The sequence below is a fragment of the Ctenopharyngodon idella genome, chromosome 17 (genome assembly GCF_019924925.1).
Source record: "Ctenopharyngodon idella isolate HZGC_01 chromosome 17, HZGC01, whole genome shotgun sequence".
NCBI lineage: Eukaryota > Metazoa > Chordata > Actinopteri > Cypriniformes > Xenocyprididae > Ctenopharyngodon > Ctenopharyngodon idella.
The window spans coordinates 24,906,060-24,922,371 of record NC_067236.1 but is presented as its reverse complement, the minus strand read 5'-3'; the positions used below and the strand labels follow the sequence as shown (position 1 = coordinate 24,922,371).

At 42.8% G+C, this 16,312-nt stretch overlaps 1 protein-coding gene across 1 annotated transcript in view; it reads left to right on the top strand.

Annotated features, from left to right (window-relative positions):
• The window catches only part of rgs7a (regulator of G protein signaling 7a), a 95,305-nt gene that overhangs the window by 62,852 nt on the left and 16,141 nt on the right, over window positions 1-16,312 (top strand). The window contains exons 6-10 of the mRNA XM_051866861.1: window positions 1,907-2,013; window positions 2,406-2,457; window positions 6,159-6,223; window positions 14,490-14,566; window positions 15,025-15,106. Coding sequence (XP_051722821.1) covers window positions 1,907-2,013; window positions 2,406-2,457; window positions 6,159-6,223; window positions 14,490-14,566; window positions 15,025-15,106 — 383 coding nt within the window. The remainder of the gene's footprint in view (window positions 1-1,906; window positions 2,014-2,405; window positions 2,458-6,158; window positions 6,224-14,489; window positions 14,567-15,024; window positions 15,107-16,312) is intronic.

Here is a 16,312-nt window from a genome sequence, read left to right as displayed (position 1 = left end):
AATTCATTAAAATGTTTAAAAAAATAAATAATTTAAAAATATGTTTTTTTTTTATATTTCACTATATATTTATTTCATTTTTTTAAATTTATTTTTATTATGACAATACATTTGTTCTTAACTCATGTATTGTTGCAATTCTTAATAAACTTACTGGCTCACGTTTTATTTACTCATCAAAGCCAGTTTTAATTGCATTTGGTGCTTTCTGAGTCTTAAATTTGGTTTTGTGAAGGTGAAGTTGGTTTTAGTGAGGAAGGAAAGATAAAGAAATTTTTTCCTTTACACAGCAATGAGATTTGATTTGTTTCTGAGTATAGTGTATATCCCTCTACTTCAGATTCCCTCTGACAGATATGACAGGTGTGTGAGAGTAAGTGTGTGATATGGGTGCTCTTCTCAAACAGGAAAAGAACAACCAGATAAGTGCATTGGATCTCTCAGTATACTCAATAGACTGCCAGGAACAACAGAGAGATAAAACAAGAAATTTAAAAAGTTATTTGTCTCTCTCTCTCTCTCTCTCTCTCTCTCTCTTTCTCTCTTTCTCTCTGTTCAGTTCTTTGCTACATTGCTGATTAGTTGAATTTACCTTGTGAACATGTCTGGTGGGAAGCTCTCATCAAAACAACAACAGCTGCAAAAAGCATACTGCACCCTTGAAAGCAAAAGGATATTAATTTGTAATCAGCACAGACACGTACTCTAACGTGCACACTCACAGTAAACACTGTATTGTAAAAGTTTAATAGATAATTATTTATTGATGCTTAACTCCCTCTGGTACATGTTTTGCAGAGGAGTGTGTGGTGCTGGATCAGTATGTTGCAGTAGAATGTTATTTCCATGCTGCCTCTTGTAGACCGAGACTATTTTGTTTTGCATGAAAAACCTGTCAATTGCCACACGATTCATTACGCAGGAATGTGATTTGCGGATGAATTGCTAAGTTTAAGCATCATAGAGTGAAAGTTTATCATTTGCACGTCTTTTTTTCTTGCCGATTTACACATTCAAGAGATTTTGAACCATTCCAGTGCAAGAAGAGGCGGAAGAGAGCTCAATTTGTTACTCGTGCGCTGTTATCTGTGCACATGGCCACACACCTAAAACACGCAAACACCAAATTGATTCCTTTTTCACATCTCCTTGCGCTTGAACAGACACATACGCACAAAAGTATGTTAAAATACTCGTCTCATCAAGGTACCTCATAAACACAGTGGATTATGTCTGAAGTGAAAGTAAACCTTTGAGAAAGAAATCGGATGTGTATCATTATACTGGATCCGCGCATTAGGTCTTAAAGTGACAGCAGTCTATAAATACCTGCCACTGTCTGTGTCATTAATGTTACGAAAAAACAACAAAACACAGCTTTAACAAAGATTAATCTTCATGCAGTTTATATAATGAACATTATAGTGTTATTTTACTTTTAATGATTACATTTCTGTACTTGAATACTACTGTTAGACCTTTTACTGTCTGTTCACTTGCCTTTAATACTGTTTAAACTTTATTAGTTAGGATAGTTTTTTGCTGTGGTACAGAATCACTTAAAATGGGCTTTAAGTAATAAATGAAAAGCAAAGTTAGACCTTTTTTTTTTTTTTTTTGCTGATCCGGATAATAATCCGATCTGTTACTCAAAAACCATAATATAATCCGAACCATGAGTTTTGTGATCTGTTGCACCTCTACAAGATATACAGTAAGATGCTATCAGTAGTCAGAATCACAGTTTGCGTTTCTGATATTCTGCTCAAATTTCACATTTCTACTACTTCATACCATTTGTTCTATTTAGTTTCAGCTCAGAATAAATAAAAATTATCTTGGCCTAAACGCTTGGGTTGCCCTTTCATATTTGGACCCCTAATAACACTATTAATTGTTTCTCTAGTGGAGGCTCTTCATCTGGGCACACTGATGGCGGCTCATGGCTACTTCTTCCCCATCTCTGACCATGTGCTCACTCTTAAAGACGATGGCACTTTCTACAGATTTCAGGTTGGTCCTTTTGCTGATTTGAGAAACAAAATAGGAACTGAACTTTTGGAAACACTTTAAAATATAGCACCCGTGCTAAATATATTGCATATTATTAAAGTTAATTATATAGTAGCCTAATAACATGTAATACAGTAGCTAGCTCAGATACTAATCACTCCATCAAATAATTACACATTAAGTTGTTGTTCATTAGAATTAATCAGTACTTTCTAATGTAAATATACAATAATCACTGTAATCAATGTAAAATGTGACAAAATTTTCTTTACAAACAACTGCAAGTGTCTTGGTTGTTTTTGTATGCAAACTGAACTTCGAAACTGTGCCAATTTTCACATTACACTGCATTGTGAGTAATGTAGTTCAGATTGTGCTCTTTCATCTGTTAGACTCCGTATTTCTGGCCATCAAACTGCTGGGAGCCCGAGAACACAGACTATGGTGAGTTTTTGTGCAAGATCTGTGATCTGTATCTTACTGAGACCAGTCTATATGAACATGTATTTAATGAAATCCTCCAGATGGCTGGAGATCAGCTGGATCATGGCGTGTTAGGAGTGTGTGTGCTTTAATAAGACTAGCCTATATAAACACAACCTAATCAAATCCTTCCAGCTGGATTTTGTGTGTGTGTGTGTGTGTGTGTGTGTGTGTGTGTACGTGAGTTCTTGGTAAACCCAACGTTATGGAGTCCCCACATAGATGGCAATATCTGATATCGTTGTTCTTTTGGGACAGTTTTCTGTGATGGTAGTTTTAGGGTTATGGGATAGAATATACAGTTTGTACAGTATAAAAATCATTATGTTTATGGAAAGTCCCCATAAAACATTAGAACCCAACATGCATCTGTGTGTGTGAGTGTGTTGTCACCACATAAACCCTGATCCCTTCATCCTCAACAGTATATCTAGGTTTCCAGGGGAGCTGTACTTTTACTATGCTTACTATGTTTTAATCTCATTATTTTACATACAAATACCTACCATATAAAAACTGTTTTGTAACACACTCTGCAGTAGATTTTCAAATGTTTTCATAAGATCAGGGCTTGACATTAACACCCGCCAACTGGCCAAATGCGGGTAGATTCAGCTGTGGCAGGTAACACAGCCACTCCCACTAGCCACTTTGGCGGGTTGAATATAATTTCAGCCTACAGCCTGATCAAAGGTAGCCAAGCTCGTCGTAGCACAAAATTACAATCCGATCACAATTCGTTATCGATTAACATGCAGTTAGTGAAGGCGGGATCAGCAGAATCACGCTTAATGACATACAACAGAAGTGCTCTCTCGTGTGCGCTCCCTCTCTGTCGCGCGCACGATCAGATCTCCTTGCGCCTGAATAGTCAAATACACAAACAGATGTCAAAATGCCCATTGTGTGGAGTATCTCGCGTGAATACAGTCGGTTATGGCTTAAGTGGACGTAAACAGGTGGGTAAAAACTGGATATGTGTCAGTATATTACATCCATGCATTCAGCAGCCCAATTAAATACCTGTCTGTCATTAATGTTAATCAAACAACAAAATATGTTAAATAAATGTTAAATAAACCTACTCTATCTGGAAAAAAAGAGTTTGGGCTATTTAATTTACTGTTGTATTTGTAATTTGCTCATTTGCTTCTTTGTTCTTTTTATGTAGAAAAATTTAGTAGAAGATTTAGTAGAAGCACCCTTTTGATCTAATACAGCCATGAGTCTTTTTGGGAAAGATGCAACAAGTTTTTCACACCTGGATTTGGGGATCCTCTGCCATTCCTCCTTGCAGATCCTCTCCAGTTCTGTCAGGTTGGATGGTAAACGTTGGTGGACAGCCATTTTTAGGTCTCTCCAGAGATGCTCAATTGGGTTTAAGTCAGGGCTCTGGCTGGGCCATTCAAGAACAGTCACGGAGTTGTTGTGAAGCCACTCCTTCGTTATTTTAGCTGTGTGCTTAGGGTCATTGTCTTGTTGGAAGGTAAACCTTCGGCCTAGTCTGAGGTCCTGAGCACTCTGGAGAAGGTTTTCGTCCAGGATATCCCCGTACTTGGCCGCATTCATCTTTCCCTCGATTGCAACCAGTCGTCCTGTCCCTGCAGCTGAAAAACACCCCCACAGCATGATGCTGCCACCACCATGCTTCACTGTTGGGACTGTATTGGACAGGTGATGAGCAGTGCCTGGTTTTCTCCACACATACTGCTTAGAATTAAGGCCAAAAAGTTCTATCTTGGTCTCATCAGACCAGAGAATCTTATTTCTCACCATCTTGGAGTCCTCCATGCTGGCTTTCATGTGTCTTGCACTGAGGAGAGGCTTCCGTCGGGCCACTCTGCCATAAAGCCCCGACTGGTGGAGGGCTGCAGTGATGGTTGACTTTCTACAACTTTCTCCCATCTCCCGACTTCATCTCTGGAGCTCAGCCACAGAGCCATCTTTGGGTTCTTCTTTACCTCTCTCACCATGGCTCTTCTCCCCCGATAGCTCAGTTTGGCCGGACTGCCAGCTCTAGGAAGGGCTCTGGTCATCCCAAACGTCTTCCATTTAAGGAGGCCACTGTGCTCTTAGGAACCTTCAGTGCAGCAGAATTTTTTTTGTAACCTTGGCCAGATCTGTGCCTTGCCACAATTCTGTCTCTGAGCTCTTCAGGCAGTTCCTTTGACCTCATGATTCTCATTTGCTCTGACATGCACTGTGAGCTGTAAGGTCTTATATAGACAGGTGTGTGGCTTTCCTAATCAAGTCCAGTCAGTATAATCAAACACAGCTGGACTCAAATGAAGGTGTAGAACCATCTCAAGGATGATCAGAAGAAATGGACAGCACCTGAGTTAAATATATGAGTGTCACAGCAAAGGGTCTGAATACTTAGGACCATGTGATATTTCAGTTTTTCTTTTTTAATAAATCTGCAAAAATGTCAACAATTCTGTGTTTTTCTGTCAATATGGGGTGCTGTGTGTACATTAATGAGGAAAAAAAAATGAACTTAAATGATTTTAGCAAATGGCTGCAATATAACAAAGAGTGAAAAATTTAAGGGGGTCTGAATACTTTCCGTACCCACTGTATGGTCATATTACCCACCCCTTGCCCACCCGTACATACTAGCTGATATACCATGTAGGCCTAGTCTTGATTTAGGTGGTCAGTCTGTATTTGAAAGTTTTAAAGGGTTTTAAACCTAGCTAATGAAGTAAAATGACTCAAAATCAAGTAATTTTAGCATGCCAAAGTCAACTTTAATCATATAAAATGTTATTTCCCAACAGCAAAATTGTGGCCAGTGTAAATGCTGAGTGGCTAGTAACTTTGGAAAACCACTAGCCACAGTGGCTGGTGAGCAAAAAAGTTAATGTCAAGCCCTGCATAAGATGTAACTAATTCTGCATTTATTTGATCAAAAATACAGTAAATAAACAGTAACATTGTTAAATATTAATCAAATTTAAAATTCTATTTTAATTGTTGAAAGTGGTTGTGCTGCTTAATATTTTTGTGAAACCAAAAACTTTTTTTTTCAGGATTCTTCGATGAATTCCAAAAGAACAGCATTTCTTCAATTCTTTTATAACATTACAATGTCTTTACTGTAACTTTTAATCAATTTAATGCATTGTTGCTAAATAAAAGTATTACTTTCTTTTTAAATTTTTTTACTGACACCAAACTTTTTTGTATACTGAATGTTGCTTGCAAAAAGGTTAATTTTTGTCACAATACACAGCTACTTTTGAATGATTGTCAATAGAAAAGGATGCTAGTTACAAAATCTACCAGCAGAGAATAATAGAGCTAATAGATGTACAGTGATGCACAAATGTTTATGAATACTTTTGAGGTTTAAAGAAAGTTCATGCCAATTTTTGTACATTATTATACTTTATGAAGAAATACCAATGCATTACAATTGAGCTTATCCTGTATTATGGTTGTGTGCATGAGTGTGCCTTGGGTTAGGTAAATTATGCTTATGAATTCAGCAATCAGAACAATGCAACGCTCAGGTGCAATTCAGTACAAGCTGGTGTGAAATATGTTAAATGTTTACTAAATATTTTAGTACAACTCATTTGAAAGCCCTAAGGGCTGCTGAGGTTTGAGCACGTGCGAGCAGTGTTTTTTTTCACTCACCTCTTGGCGTCTCTCTGCAGCTGTGTACTTGTGCAAAAGAACAATGCAGAACAAAGCACGTCTGGAACTTGCTGATTACGAAGCTGTAAGTAATCTCTTTTTCTCCCTTCTCTCTCTCTTAATTGTAACAATGCACTTCTCATGCTTTGTACTTCAGACATTATTAGATAGAAGATATTGAGAAGATAATAAGGTAATGACAATCTTTAAAAAGAACGTCGGCCTAATCCAAGCTGGGCTTTAAATGTCAGGCTTTGTTTGAATAATCCTTGTAAGCTCTCCAGTAGGCCTGTGTAGATAGAGCCCTCTCCACCAACTGTAAACATGTGATCATTGTGCCTCCCCTTTTTCTTTTTCTATTAATAAAGGGGTCCTATCATGCTTTTTTACATTTTCAACTTTGTTGCTGTTTCAGTATGAAAAAAAGTTACAAAGTTACAAAGCACAAAGAGTTATTGTCTGTATCAGTAAGCACTTTTTCTGAACTTCCTGAAACCCCCTCAATTGTAGAGTTTTCGGTAACGTAACACTGTATTTTAGGGTCTTTTAACTAGTTGCTTATTGACATGTATATTACTAGAATATTGGCTATTTATTAGAACTTATTAAGCACATATTAATGTCTTATTCTTCATGACCTTATTCTACATACTTAATCCTACCCAATACCTGTCACAAGTGAGGCTCCCGCACTTCCTCCCCCGCACCACCGGAGGGAGCCTTCACCGGAATATTGATAACCATCATTCAGACTACATTTCCCATAGGCCCTCATTCCTGGGACTGATTGCACACACACCTGCACCACATCACACTCACACTATTTAAGCAGCATGCACACACACACACACACTGCGAAGTCTTGATTTGCCCCGGTGATCATTTCTAAGCGTTTTCTGTGGATTGTTATACTGTTGCCGTTTGGACTGTTTACCTCTTGTGATTCTCTGCTGCCTGCCTTGATCCTTGCCTGCTTACTGGACTGTGTTTGTTTGCCGCCTGCCCTGATCTCTGCCTGCTTCCTGATACCGTTTGTCTGCCGCCTGCCTCGACCATTGCCTGTCCCCGTTTTCGTCTCTGCCTCTGCCCTTACCTGTGTGTATACTATTCTTAATAAAAGCTGCAAATGGATCCCCATTCTGTTGACCCATCATTACAGAAGACTTCGCCGACTAGCGATCCAGCAGCTATCATGCAGCTCACCACTGAGCTATCCGCCCAGGCCAACCAGCTCGCGGTTCATCAACATCAGTTGAACCGACTAACTTCTCTTACCGAGGAGCTGGTAAAGACCCTACAGAGCCTTCGGTTCAGACCCCCCGAGGCCGCCGCCTCGCCGCCCGCGGCTCCCGACAACCAGGCCTTCACTCCCACTCCTGCAGTGAACCCGCGACTCGCCTTCCCGGAGAAGTTTGATGGCAATCCAGCTAAATGTAAGGGATTTCTGCTTCAATGCTCACTCTTTGTTAACCAACAGCCTGCTCTGTATCCCACCGATTCCAGTTGGATATCCTTCGTTTGCTCGCTGCTGTCTGGTAAAGCGCTGGATTGGGCCACGGCAGTGTGGAGAGAGGACGGCTCCGTGTTTCCCACATTCTCTGCATTTCTTCGAAAGTTCAAAGAGGTTTTCGAACATCCCGCGGGAGGTAAAAGCGCTGGAGATCAACTGCTGTCGCTGTGCCAGGGCAAAACCACCGCTGCTGAGTATGCTCTCACGTTCCGAACTCTAGCAGCTCAAACAAACTGGGTCGACGATACGTTGAAGTTGCTGTTTCGCAAAGGTCTGTCTCTAGAACTTCAAGCCGAACTAGCCTGCCGCGACGAGGGAAGAACGCTTAGCGAATTCATAGAACTGGCCATCCAAATTGACAACTTACTTCGCTCTCGACGTCCGATCCGATGGCCCACTTCCCAAACCTTAACCAACCCCACTCCAGAACCCATGCAGCTCGGCTATACTCCGCTTCACCCAGAAGAAAGAGAAAGAAGAAGACAACTCCACCTGTGTCTGTACTGCGTCCAAGCCGGTCACATCAAAGTCAATTGTCCCATCCGGCCAAGTCCCTCTAACCCGAAAGCGGTGAGTTCCCAGCAATCCACCAGCTATTCAGCTAACAGTTTCAAAATACCAGTACATGTGACTGTTAACGACCAGCGCATATCCACTCAGGCGCTCATAGACTCTGGGGCGGCAGGCAATTTCATGTCAAACACTTTCATTCAGGAACACAACATCACTCTAACTGCTTGCGATTCTCAATTGACAGTGGAGGCGCTAGATGGTCGGCCCATCGGAAAGGGGAAAGTCGCCCACATCACTGCTGAAGTTGTTCTGCAAGTAAGAGTATTACACCATGAACCCATCAGATTTTACGTCATCCACTCACCCAACAACCAAGTCATCCTTGGTCTCCCGTGGCTCAGGACCCACAACCCACACATTTCCTGGAAGGAGGGACAGATTATTCAATGGGATCCATCCTGTCATGAACTTTGTCTGAAACAAGTCACCCCATCCCATTACCAGTTCAAGCTGTATCTGTCCACAAAGTTAATTCCGACGAGTCCCACATCCCCGTCGAGTATGCTGACCTGGCAGTCGCTTTCAGCAAGAGCAAAGCCACGGAGTTACCCCCACATCGATCCAGTGACTGTGCCATTGACTTACTACCAGGTACCACGCCCCCCAAGGGCAGAATATTCCCTTTATCCCAACCTGAATCTGCTGCTATGAAAAAATTCATTGAAGAGGATTCATCCGGCCCTCAACGTCACCAGCGGCATCAGGCTTCTTCTTTGTCAAGAAGAAGGACGGTAGTCTCAGACCCTGCATTGACTACCGCGGACTTAATGACATCACCGTCAAATTTCGTTACCCTTTGCCCCTGGTTCCAGCAGCTCTAGAGCAGTTACGGCAGGCTAAATACTTTACCAAGCTGGATCTTCGCTGTGCCTATAATCTAATACGCATCAGAGAGGGGGACGAATGGAAAACTGCCTTTTCCACCGCCACTGGCCACTACGAGACCCTTGTGATGCCGTTCGGGCTGGCCAACAGTCCCTCCGTGTTCCAGTCCTTCATTAACGATGTCTTTCGGGACATGCTCAACCGCTGGGTCGTAGTTTACATAGATGACATCCTCATCTATTCCAGCACGTTTGAGGAACACATCCAACACGTCCAGGCTGTTCTACAACGCCTCATTCAACACCAACTCTACGCCAAGGCAGAGAAATTTGAGTTTCACCGCACATCCACGTCTTTCTTGGGGTATGTCATCAGTCACGAGGGAGTGGCTATGGACGACGGCAAGGTGAGAGCAGTTCTAGAATGGCCACAACCGCGAATGCTGAAAGAACTGCAACGATTCCTGGGGTTCGCTAATTTCTACAGGTGGTTTATAAGGAACTTCAGTGGCATTGCAGCTCCTCTAACCTCCATGACCAAACGACAATCCACACGTCTCACCTGGTCCAATGAGGCTATACAGGCTTTCCAGGAATTAAAGGAACGTTTCACCACTGCTCCCATTCTCCGTCACCCAGATCCAGAGCTCCCCTTCATCGTAGAGGTTGACGCATCCAGCACAGGCATCGGGGCTGTACTCTCACAACGTCAAGGAAATCCAGCCAAAATGTTTCCATGTGCATTCTACTCGAGGAAGTTATCAGCAGCAGAACGAAACTACGATGTAGGCAACCGGGAGCTACTAGCTATAAAGGCAGCATTGGTGGAGTGGCGGCACTGGCTGGAGGGAGCACAACACCCATTCACCATACTCACTGACCACAAGAACCTTGAATATCTCCGTTCAGCCAAACGCTTAAACCCCAGACAAGCCAGGTGGGCCATGTTCTTCACCAGATTTCAGTTCACCGTGACATATCGACCAGGCTCAAGGAACATCAAAGCCGACGCGCTGTCTCGCCAAGTGGAGGAGGTAGAGAGAACAAAGATCGAGGAAAACATCATCCCCGACAAACTTCTGGTCGCTCCTGTACAATGGGACATCATGACAGAACTCACCGAACTCAACGCACAGACTGTACCACCCCCGGAATGCCCACCAGGTCGCACGTTTGTACCAGAAGCCCTCCGCAGCAAATTACTGTATCAAGTTCATGCTCTTCCCAGTTCTGGTCACCCGGGTATTACTGCCACACTCCGTCTGTTACAGAACCGGTTCTGGTGGGACACCATGCTAGCAGAGACCACTCAGTTCGTAAAAAACTGCACAGCCTGTCAAACCTCAACCATCCTGTCAAGTACCCTCCGGTTTGTTACAGCCACTGCCCATTCCTCAACGCCCCTGGTCCCACATAGCAATTGACTTTGTCACCGACCTCCCTGTGTCCCGTGGCCACACCACCATTCTCACGGTTGTGGACCGATTCTCTAAAGCCTGTCGACTCATTCCACTACCCAAACTACCATCTGCTTTTGAAACAGCAATGACCCTCTGCAACTACGTATTCCGTTTCTACGGCCTGCCTGAGGACATTGTATCAGACAGAGGGCCACAGTTCACATCCCGGGTATGGGCAGCTTTCTTTAAACACCTGAATGTCAATGTCAGTCTCACATCAGGATACCACCCCGAATCCAGTGGCCAAACAGAGCGCATGAACCAAGAGCTCACCAGATTCCTACGCACTTACTGCCAACAAAATCAAAACGACTGGAGTCGTTACCTGATGTGGGTGGAATACGCACAAAACTCTCTCCAGAAAACCGCCACCGGCGTGACTCCCTTCAAATGTGTAGTTGGCTACCAGCCACCACTTTTCCCTTGGTCCGGTGAACCGACCAACCTACCATCCGTGACAGAGTGGCTGCAACGCAGTGAGGAGACCTGGGACCTCGCCCATCACCATCTGCAGCGCGCTGTGGGAAGGCAGGAGGTACAGGCCAATCGTCACCGGCGTCCCAGTCCAGAGTACACCGTGGGCCAATGGGTCTGGCTATCCACACAAGATCTTCGCCTCCGACTTCCATGCAGAAAGCTCAGTCCCAGGTTTGTAGGGCCTTTTCAAATTATTAAACAAATTACACCCGTGTCATTCCGATTAGACCTACCCACTAACTACCGTGTTTCTCCCACTTTCCATGTGTCTTTGCTGAAACCCTCTGGTGGTCCGAGGGGGGAGTCGGAGGGAGTCGAGGCCCGCAACCCCCCACCCATGCTGATCGAAGGCGAGGAGGCTTACCAAGTTCGAGAACTACTCGATTCCAGGCGCCGGGGTGGGAGACTTCAGTACCTAGTCGACTGGGAGGGGTACGGCCCGGAGGAGCGATCCTGGGTCGATATGGATGATATCCTGGACCCCTCACTCACAGAAGAGTTTCACAGGACGCATCCGGAGAGACCGGCCCCTCGACCACGTGGTAGACTCCGGCGGCGTCCGCCTCCTCGCATCTGGAGCCGCTCGCAGGGGGGGGGCTCTGTCACAAGTGAGGCTCCCGCACTTCCTCCCCCGCACCACCGGAGGGAGCCTTCACCGGAATATTGATAACCATCATTCAGACTACATTTCCCATAGGCCCTCATTCCTGGGACTGATTGCACACACACCTGCACCACATCACACTCACACTATTTAAGCAGCATGCGCACACACACACACACACACTGCGAAGTCTTGATTTGCCCCGGTGATCATTTCTAAGCGTTTTCTGTGGATTGTTATACTGTTGCCGTTTGGACTGTTTACCTCTTGTGATTCTCTGCTGCCTGCCTTGATCCTTGCCTGCTTACTGGACTGTGTTTGTTTGCCGCCTGCCCTGATCTCTGCCTGCTTCCTGATACCGTTTGTCTGCCGCCTGCCTCGACCATTGCCTGTCCCCGTTTTCGTCTCTGCCTCTGCCCTTACCTGTGTGTATACTATTCTTAATGAAAGCTGCAAATGGATCCCCATTCTGTTGACCCATCATTACAATACCTAAACTTAACAGTCAGTTTTTTTTCAGAAGTAGGGGCTTCATAGAGGCAGGAACTAATCAGGGGTGAATTTCTCATACAACGACGTAACTTGCTGCTTAACTACCGTAGTGTGGCGCATAGTTGAAGAAATCAACTAGCTAGTCATGACTGTTTCCCAAAACTGTTATGTCGCAAGTTTGTCATTCAACCACACTGGTTAATAATGTCACTCAGATGGTGGAGTAATAACTTCTTTTAATGAATCCATTTGAGATAGTATTAATGCTAGATGTTTTGCTATAAATTCTGGACATTTTTGCTATAAATTATGGACATCTGAGGACTAATTCTCATTTTTCTCAGTTATTTTGCTTTATTTCCAGGATCAAACATAGGCTCGTTCCTACATACTAGAGCACGTACGCACATGCGCACTCTTCAGAAATGGTGCTTTAAATCTCTAGACAAACTAAAATATATAAAAATATATAGATATAGTTTGTATTGAATGTCAGCTGGCTTATTTTGCTCAAGATAAGGATTTATGAAGTCCACAAGTCATGCAAACAAGAAACTATGCTTCTAACCTCAGCTCTAGAACTGTCGTTCCAGCCACACAACTTTGCGATGTTGTTTGCGAATGATTGTTGGAACTGTGTTTCGGGAAACACCGACTTGTTGAACTATGCTGATAACGACGGAACTTGCTACCATAGTTGGCTAACAATGCTTTCGGGAAATGCACCCCAGAGCATTAAGCCCGGAACACACAAAGCCGACAGTTGGCCGTCGGGCAGTTTTTGTTCATCGGCCGACTAATTTTTCTCAGTGTGTTCCGCACCGTCGTCTGAAGTTGGTCCTCGTCAGCTTTTTTTCGGCCGATTCAACATGTTGGAGTTCGTCGGTCATTCGGGCCATCTGATCATTCTGATTGGCTGTTCAGCTACTGCCACCTGCTGGTACGGAAAGGCAGTTCTTCTTACGCAGGTGCAGAATGGATGTGCTACTTGGCCGTCGGGTGTCGGGTGTCAAGTGTCGGTTTGGTGTGTCAGGGCAACTTTGACCCCAGACGCTGCCGACATGAGCCAACCCCTCAGTCTGCTTTTGTCGCCACTAGTTCGTTGGCATCAGCTTGGTGTGTTCCGGGCTTTAGAGACAGACTAGGAAAAGAGGTGCAGCAATAATGTGAAATATGTGAAAAATAATGTTGTTTTGTTTTTGTTTTTTTGAAAAATAAAGCATGAAAACCTTTTCTAGTAGGCCCCCAAAACAAAATCAAGACTTTGTAAAAGGGTATCATAGGTCCCTTTTTAAAAAGGCACAATATGTATGATTTTTGGATTAAAATATCCAAAAACCACTAGAACAGTGTTATATATTTTGTGGACTTGTGTACTTACATTATCCCAGATGTTTCCAAGAATGTTTAAATCCAGAGAAATAAGCAATTTTAACCAGGACACGGACCGTCGCCTATCAGTGACATCATACCTGCATTACCCTCGATTTCCGGTTTTATTTTGTAGAAACCATGGAAACACCAAAGATGCTTTAATATATTACATGTTTTATTAGACAAGGGAACAACTGTTTGGATGCATTTATAGACAGAAAACGAATTATTGTTATATAGCTCAACACGTTTAATCTTATTGTTTGAATCTCGTTTTCTTGATTTTCCGTGACTGCATGTTTTCACCATTCTTCAGAGAAAAAGTATTTTGTCAAGTGGCTAACATAGCATAATCAGAGGCAGCTTTATTTTTAGTAACAGTAATACAGCATTTTCTACATCATACAATATGTTTTAAAATTAATTGCATGCCATTTATCAATGCAAGCAATCTAGCATTTATTAATATGATATTCTAATATTGATCTAGCTTACTGCAGTGTGCAACAAGTGTCTCATAGCAGCAACCGAGCAAACGCTCAAAGTAACGTTATAGCATAATTTTCAACACATTCAAATGTATCTAATATTATAAAACAGGGCTGTGTTACCCCACATACACTTGATCGGAAGAAGCGGAAGTGGTGACTGTGGCATAATAAAAGCTCCGCTCCTCCGTGTGTCGCACTCGTCTCTCATTAGCAATCGTTCCAGCGGCCTCGTTCAGCTCCAACATCACTCAGTCCGCTCTGCTTCATACTATAGTAACGTTAAAATTCTCATCCATGAAAATGATTTCTGCCCAAGTCTCGTCCCAATTCTTTTCCACCGGCTGAGAGGTGAAGACGACATCTCCCAAGATTCCACGCTTAATCTCGGTGTTATCAAGCTACGCCTTTGTTTTGAATAGGCGACCTGTAGCGGCGAAACTTTACATATTGTGCCTTTAAATTAAATAAATGGCTTCAATATCTCCAAAAAGATTATTTTTTTTTTAAACTTTGATCATTTAAAAATGCTCTTTTTTCCTCTTCCAGGAGAGTTTAGCGCGACTACAACGGGCATTCGCCAGGAAATGGGAGTTTATATTTATGCAAGCAGAGGCTCAAGCAAAGTATGTATCTTTCAGACTGTGATCATTTCTGGTCTTTCCTATTCTTTATTGGCTGTTTTTCTTTGTGCATTTGTAAAAGCATGCCACCCAGTCAGAATACAGGAAATTGACTCTTTGCATAGCAAGAATTCAAATATTAATGGCTGGATCTCTTGAAATATCTGTCAAGCTGTGGGTTGTTCTTATGTTGTCTGTGCTAATGGATTTTTAAAAGTCTCTTGGACAAAAATTGCACAGCAAGATTGTTTTTGGATTGGACAGAACTTGTCTTATAAGTCGCTTCTGCTGTTTAAATTTATATTCAAGGCAATTTTGTGAGCACTATAGTGCCTCTGAGTGCCAAAACATTAGGCAACATTAGACTTTTCAGCTCTGTTGCACGGTTCATTGCATGTTTGCCTTTTCTTTTGGAAGTTAAATATTTTAATTGCTTCGGCTTCTGTGTTCTGTCTGTACAGAGTCGATAAGAAAAGAGACAAAATTGAGAGGAAAATACTGGACAGTCAGGAGAGAGCCTTCTGGGATGTGCACAGACCAGTGGTGAGTGAATGTGAATGTGTGTAAAGGCAGGACTAAGTCCATGTAAGAACAATGCAGCTATTCTCTTTTATTCTTCAGAATTATTCTTTGTTGTTCTCAAGTGTTTGAAGTTGTTCCCTTACAGCGGTATGACACCACGGTGTTAAAGCACCTCTGAGCTGATGGAATCACCTCTGTGCTTGCAAAATTGCTGGCTAGCCATAAAACTAAAACACACATTCTAAAAATCATATATCATCGATTTCCTTAGACAATATTCTACAAAGGAAAAAGTGAAAATTTGCAGTTGTCCCCTAAAAAGATGTTCTTACCTAATCTATACTTTTAAAATGAATTACCATTTATTTATATTTCCTAAATTCTTTAATATTATATTTTAATGTTTAGTAAAACTAGATTTTATTGTCTTTTTTTTTTTTTAATTTGATTTTATTATTTATTTATTGTTATTAATGTACATTCTTATTTCAACTATAATAGTATCTAAATATATTCAGGCTAATACTAATTTCAAAAACTGTAATTTTATACAGTGTGTGCATAATTATTATGCAAGTTGATTTTCTGATCATATTTTTTTTTCCAAGCACATTTTACCAATTCCAAACCACATCAATCTTAATAACTACTCTTAATTTTGTATTTAATCATTCATAAGGGATATATTTGGCGTGCGATATTTGCATAATGCAAATATCGCATCGCTCCCGCCAGGTGGGTATAAATAGGGAAGCAGATGTAATCGCACTCGGCTTTTCGCTGAGGAGACAACCTTGAGTCTGCACTACAGCGAAGGCACAGGAACTATGGTGGGTACACGGGAAGATACCGGTTCCACATAAAGGCTATAGAATCTAGCGAGCGTGTTGGGTGTCGCCCAGCCCACAGCTCTACAGATATCTGTCAGCGAGGCACCATGCGCCAACGCCCAGGAAGAGGCAACTCCTCTAGTGGAATGAGCTCTTAACCCGAGCGGGCAAGGCACGCCTTGGGACTGATAAGCCAAGGCGATGGCGTCCACAATCCAGTGGGCCATCCTCTGCTTGGAGACAGCCTTTCCTTTCTGCTGGCCTCCGTAACAGACAAAGAGCTGATCTGAGGTCCTAAAGCTTCGCGTTCTATCCACGTACAGGCGCAGAGCACGGACGGGACAGAGCAAAGCCAGGGCTGGGTCTGCCTCCTCCGAAGGCAGCGCTTGCAGGTTCA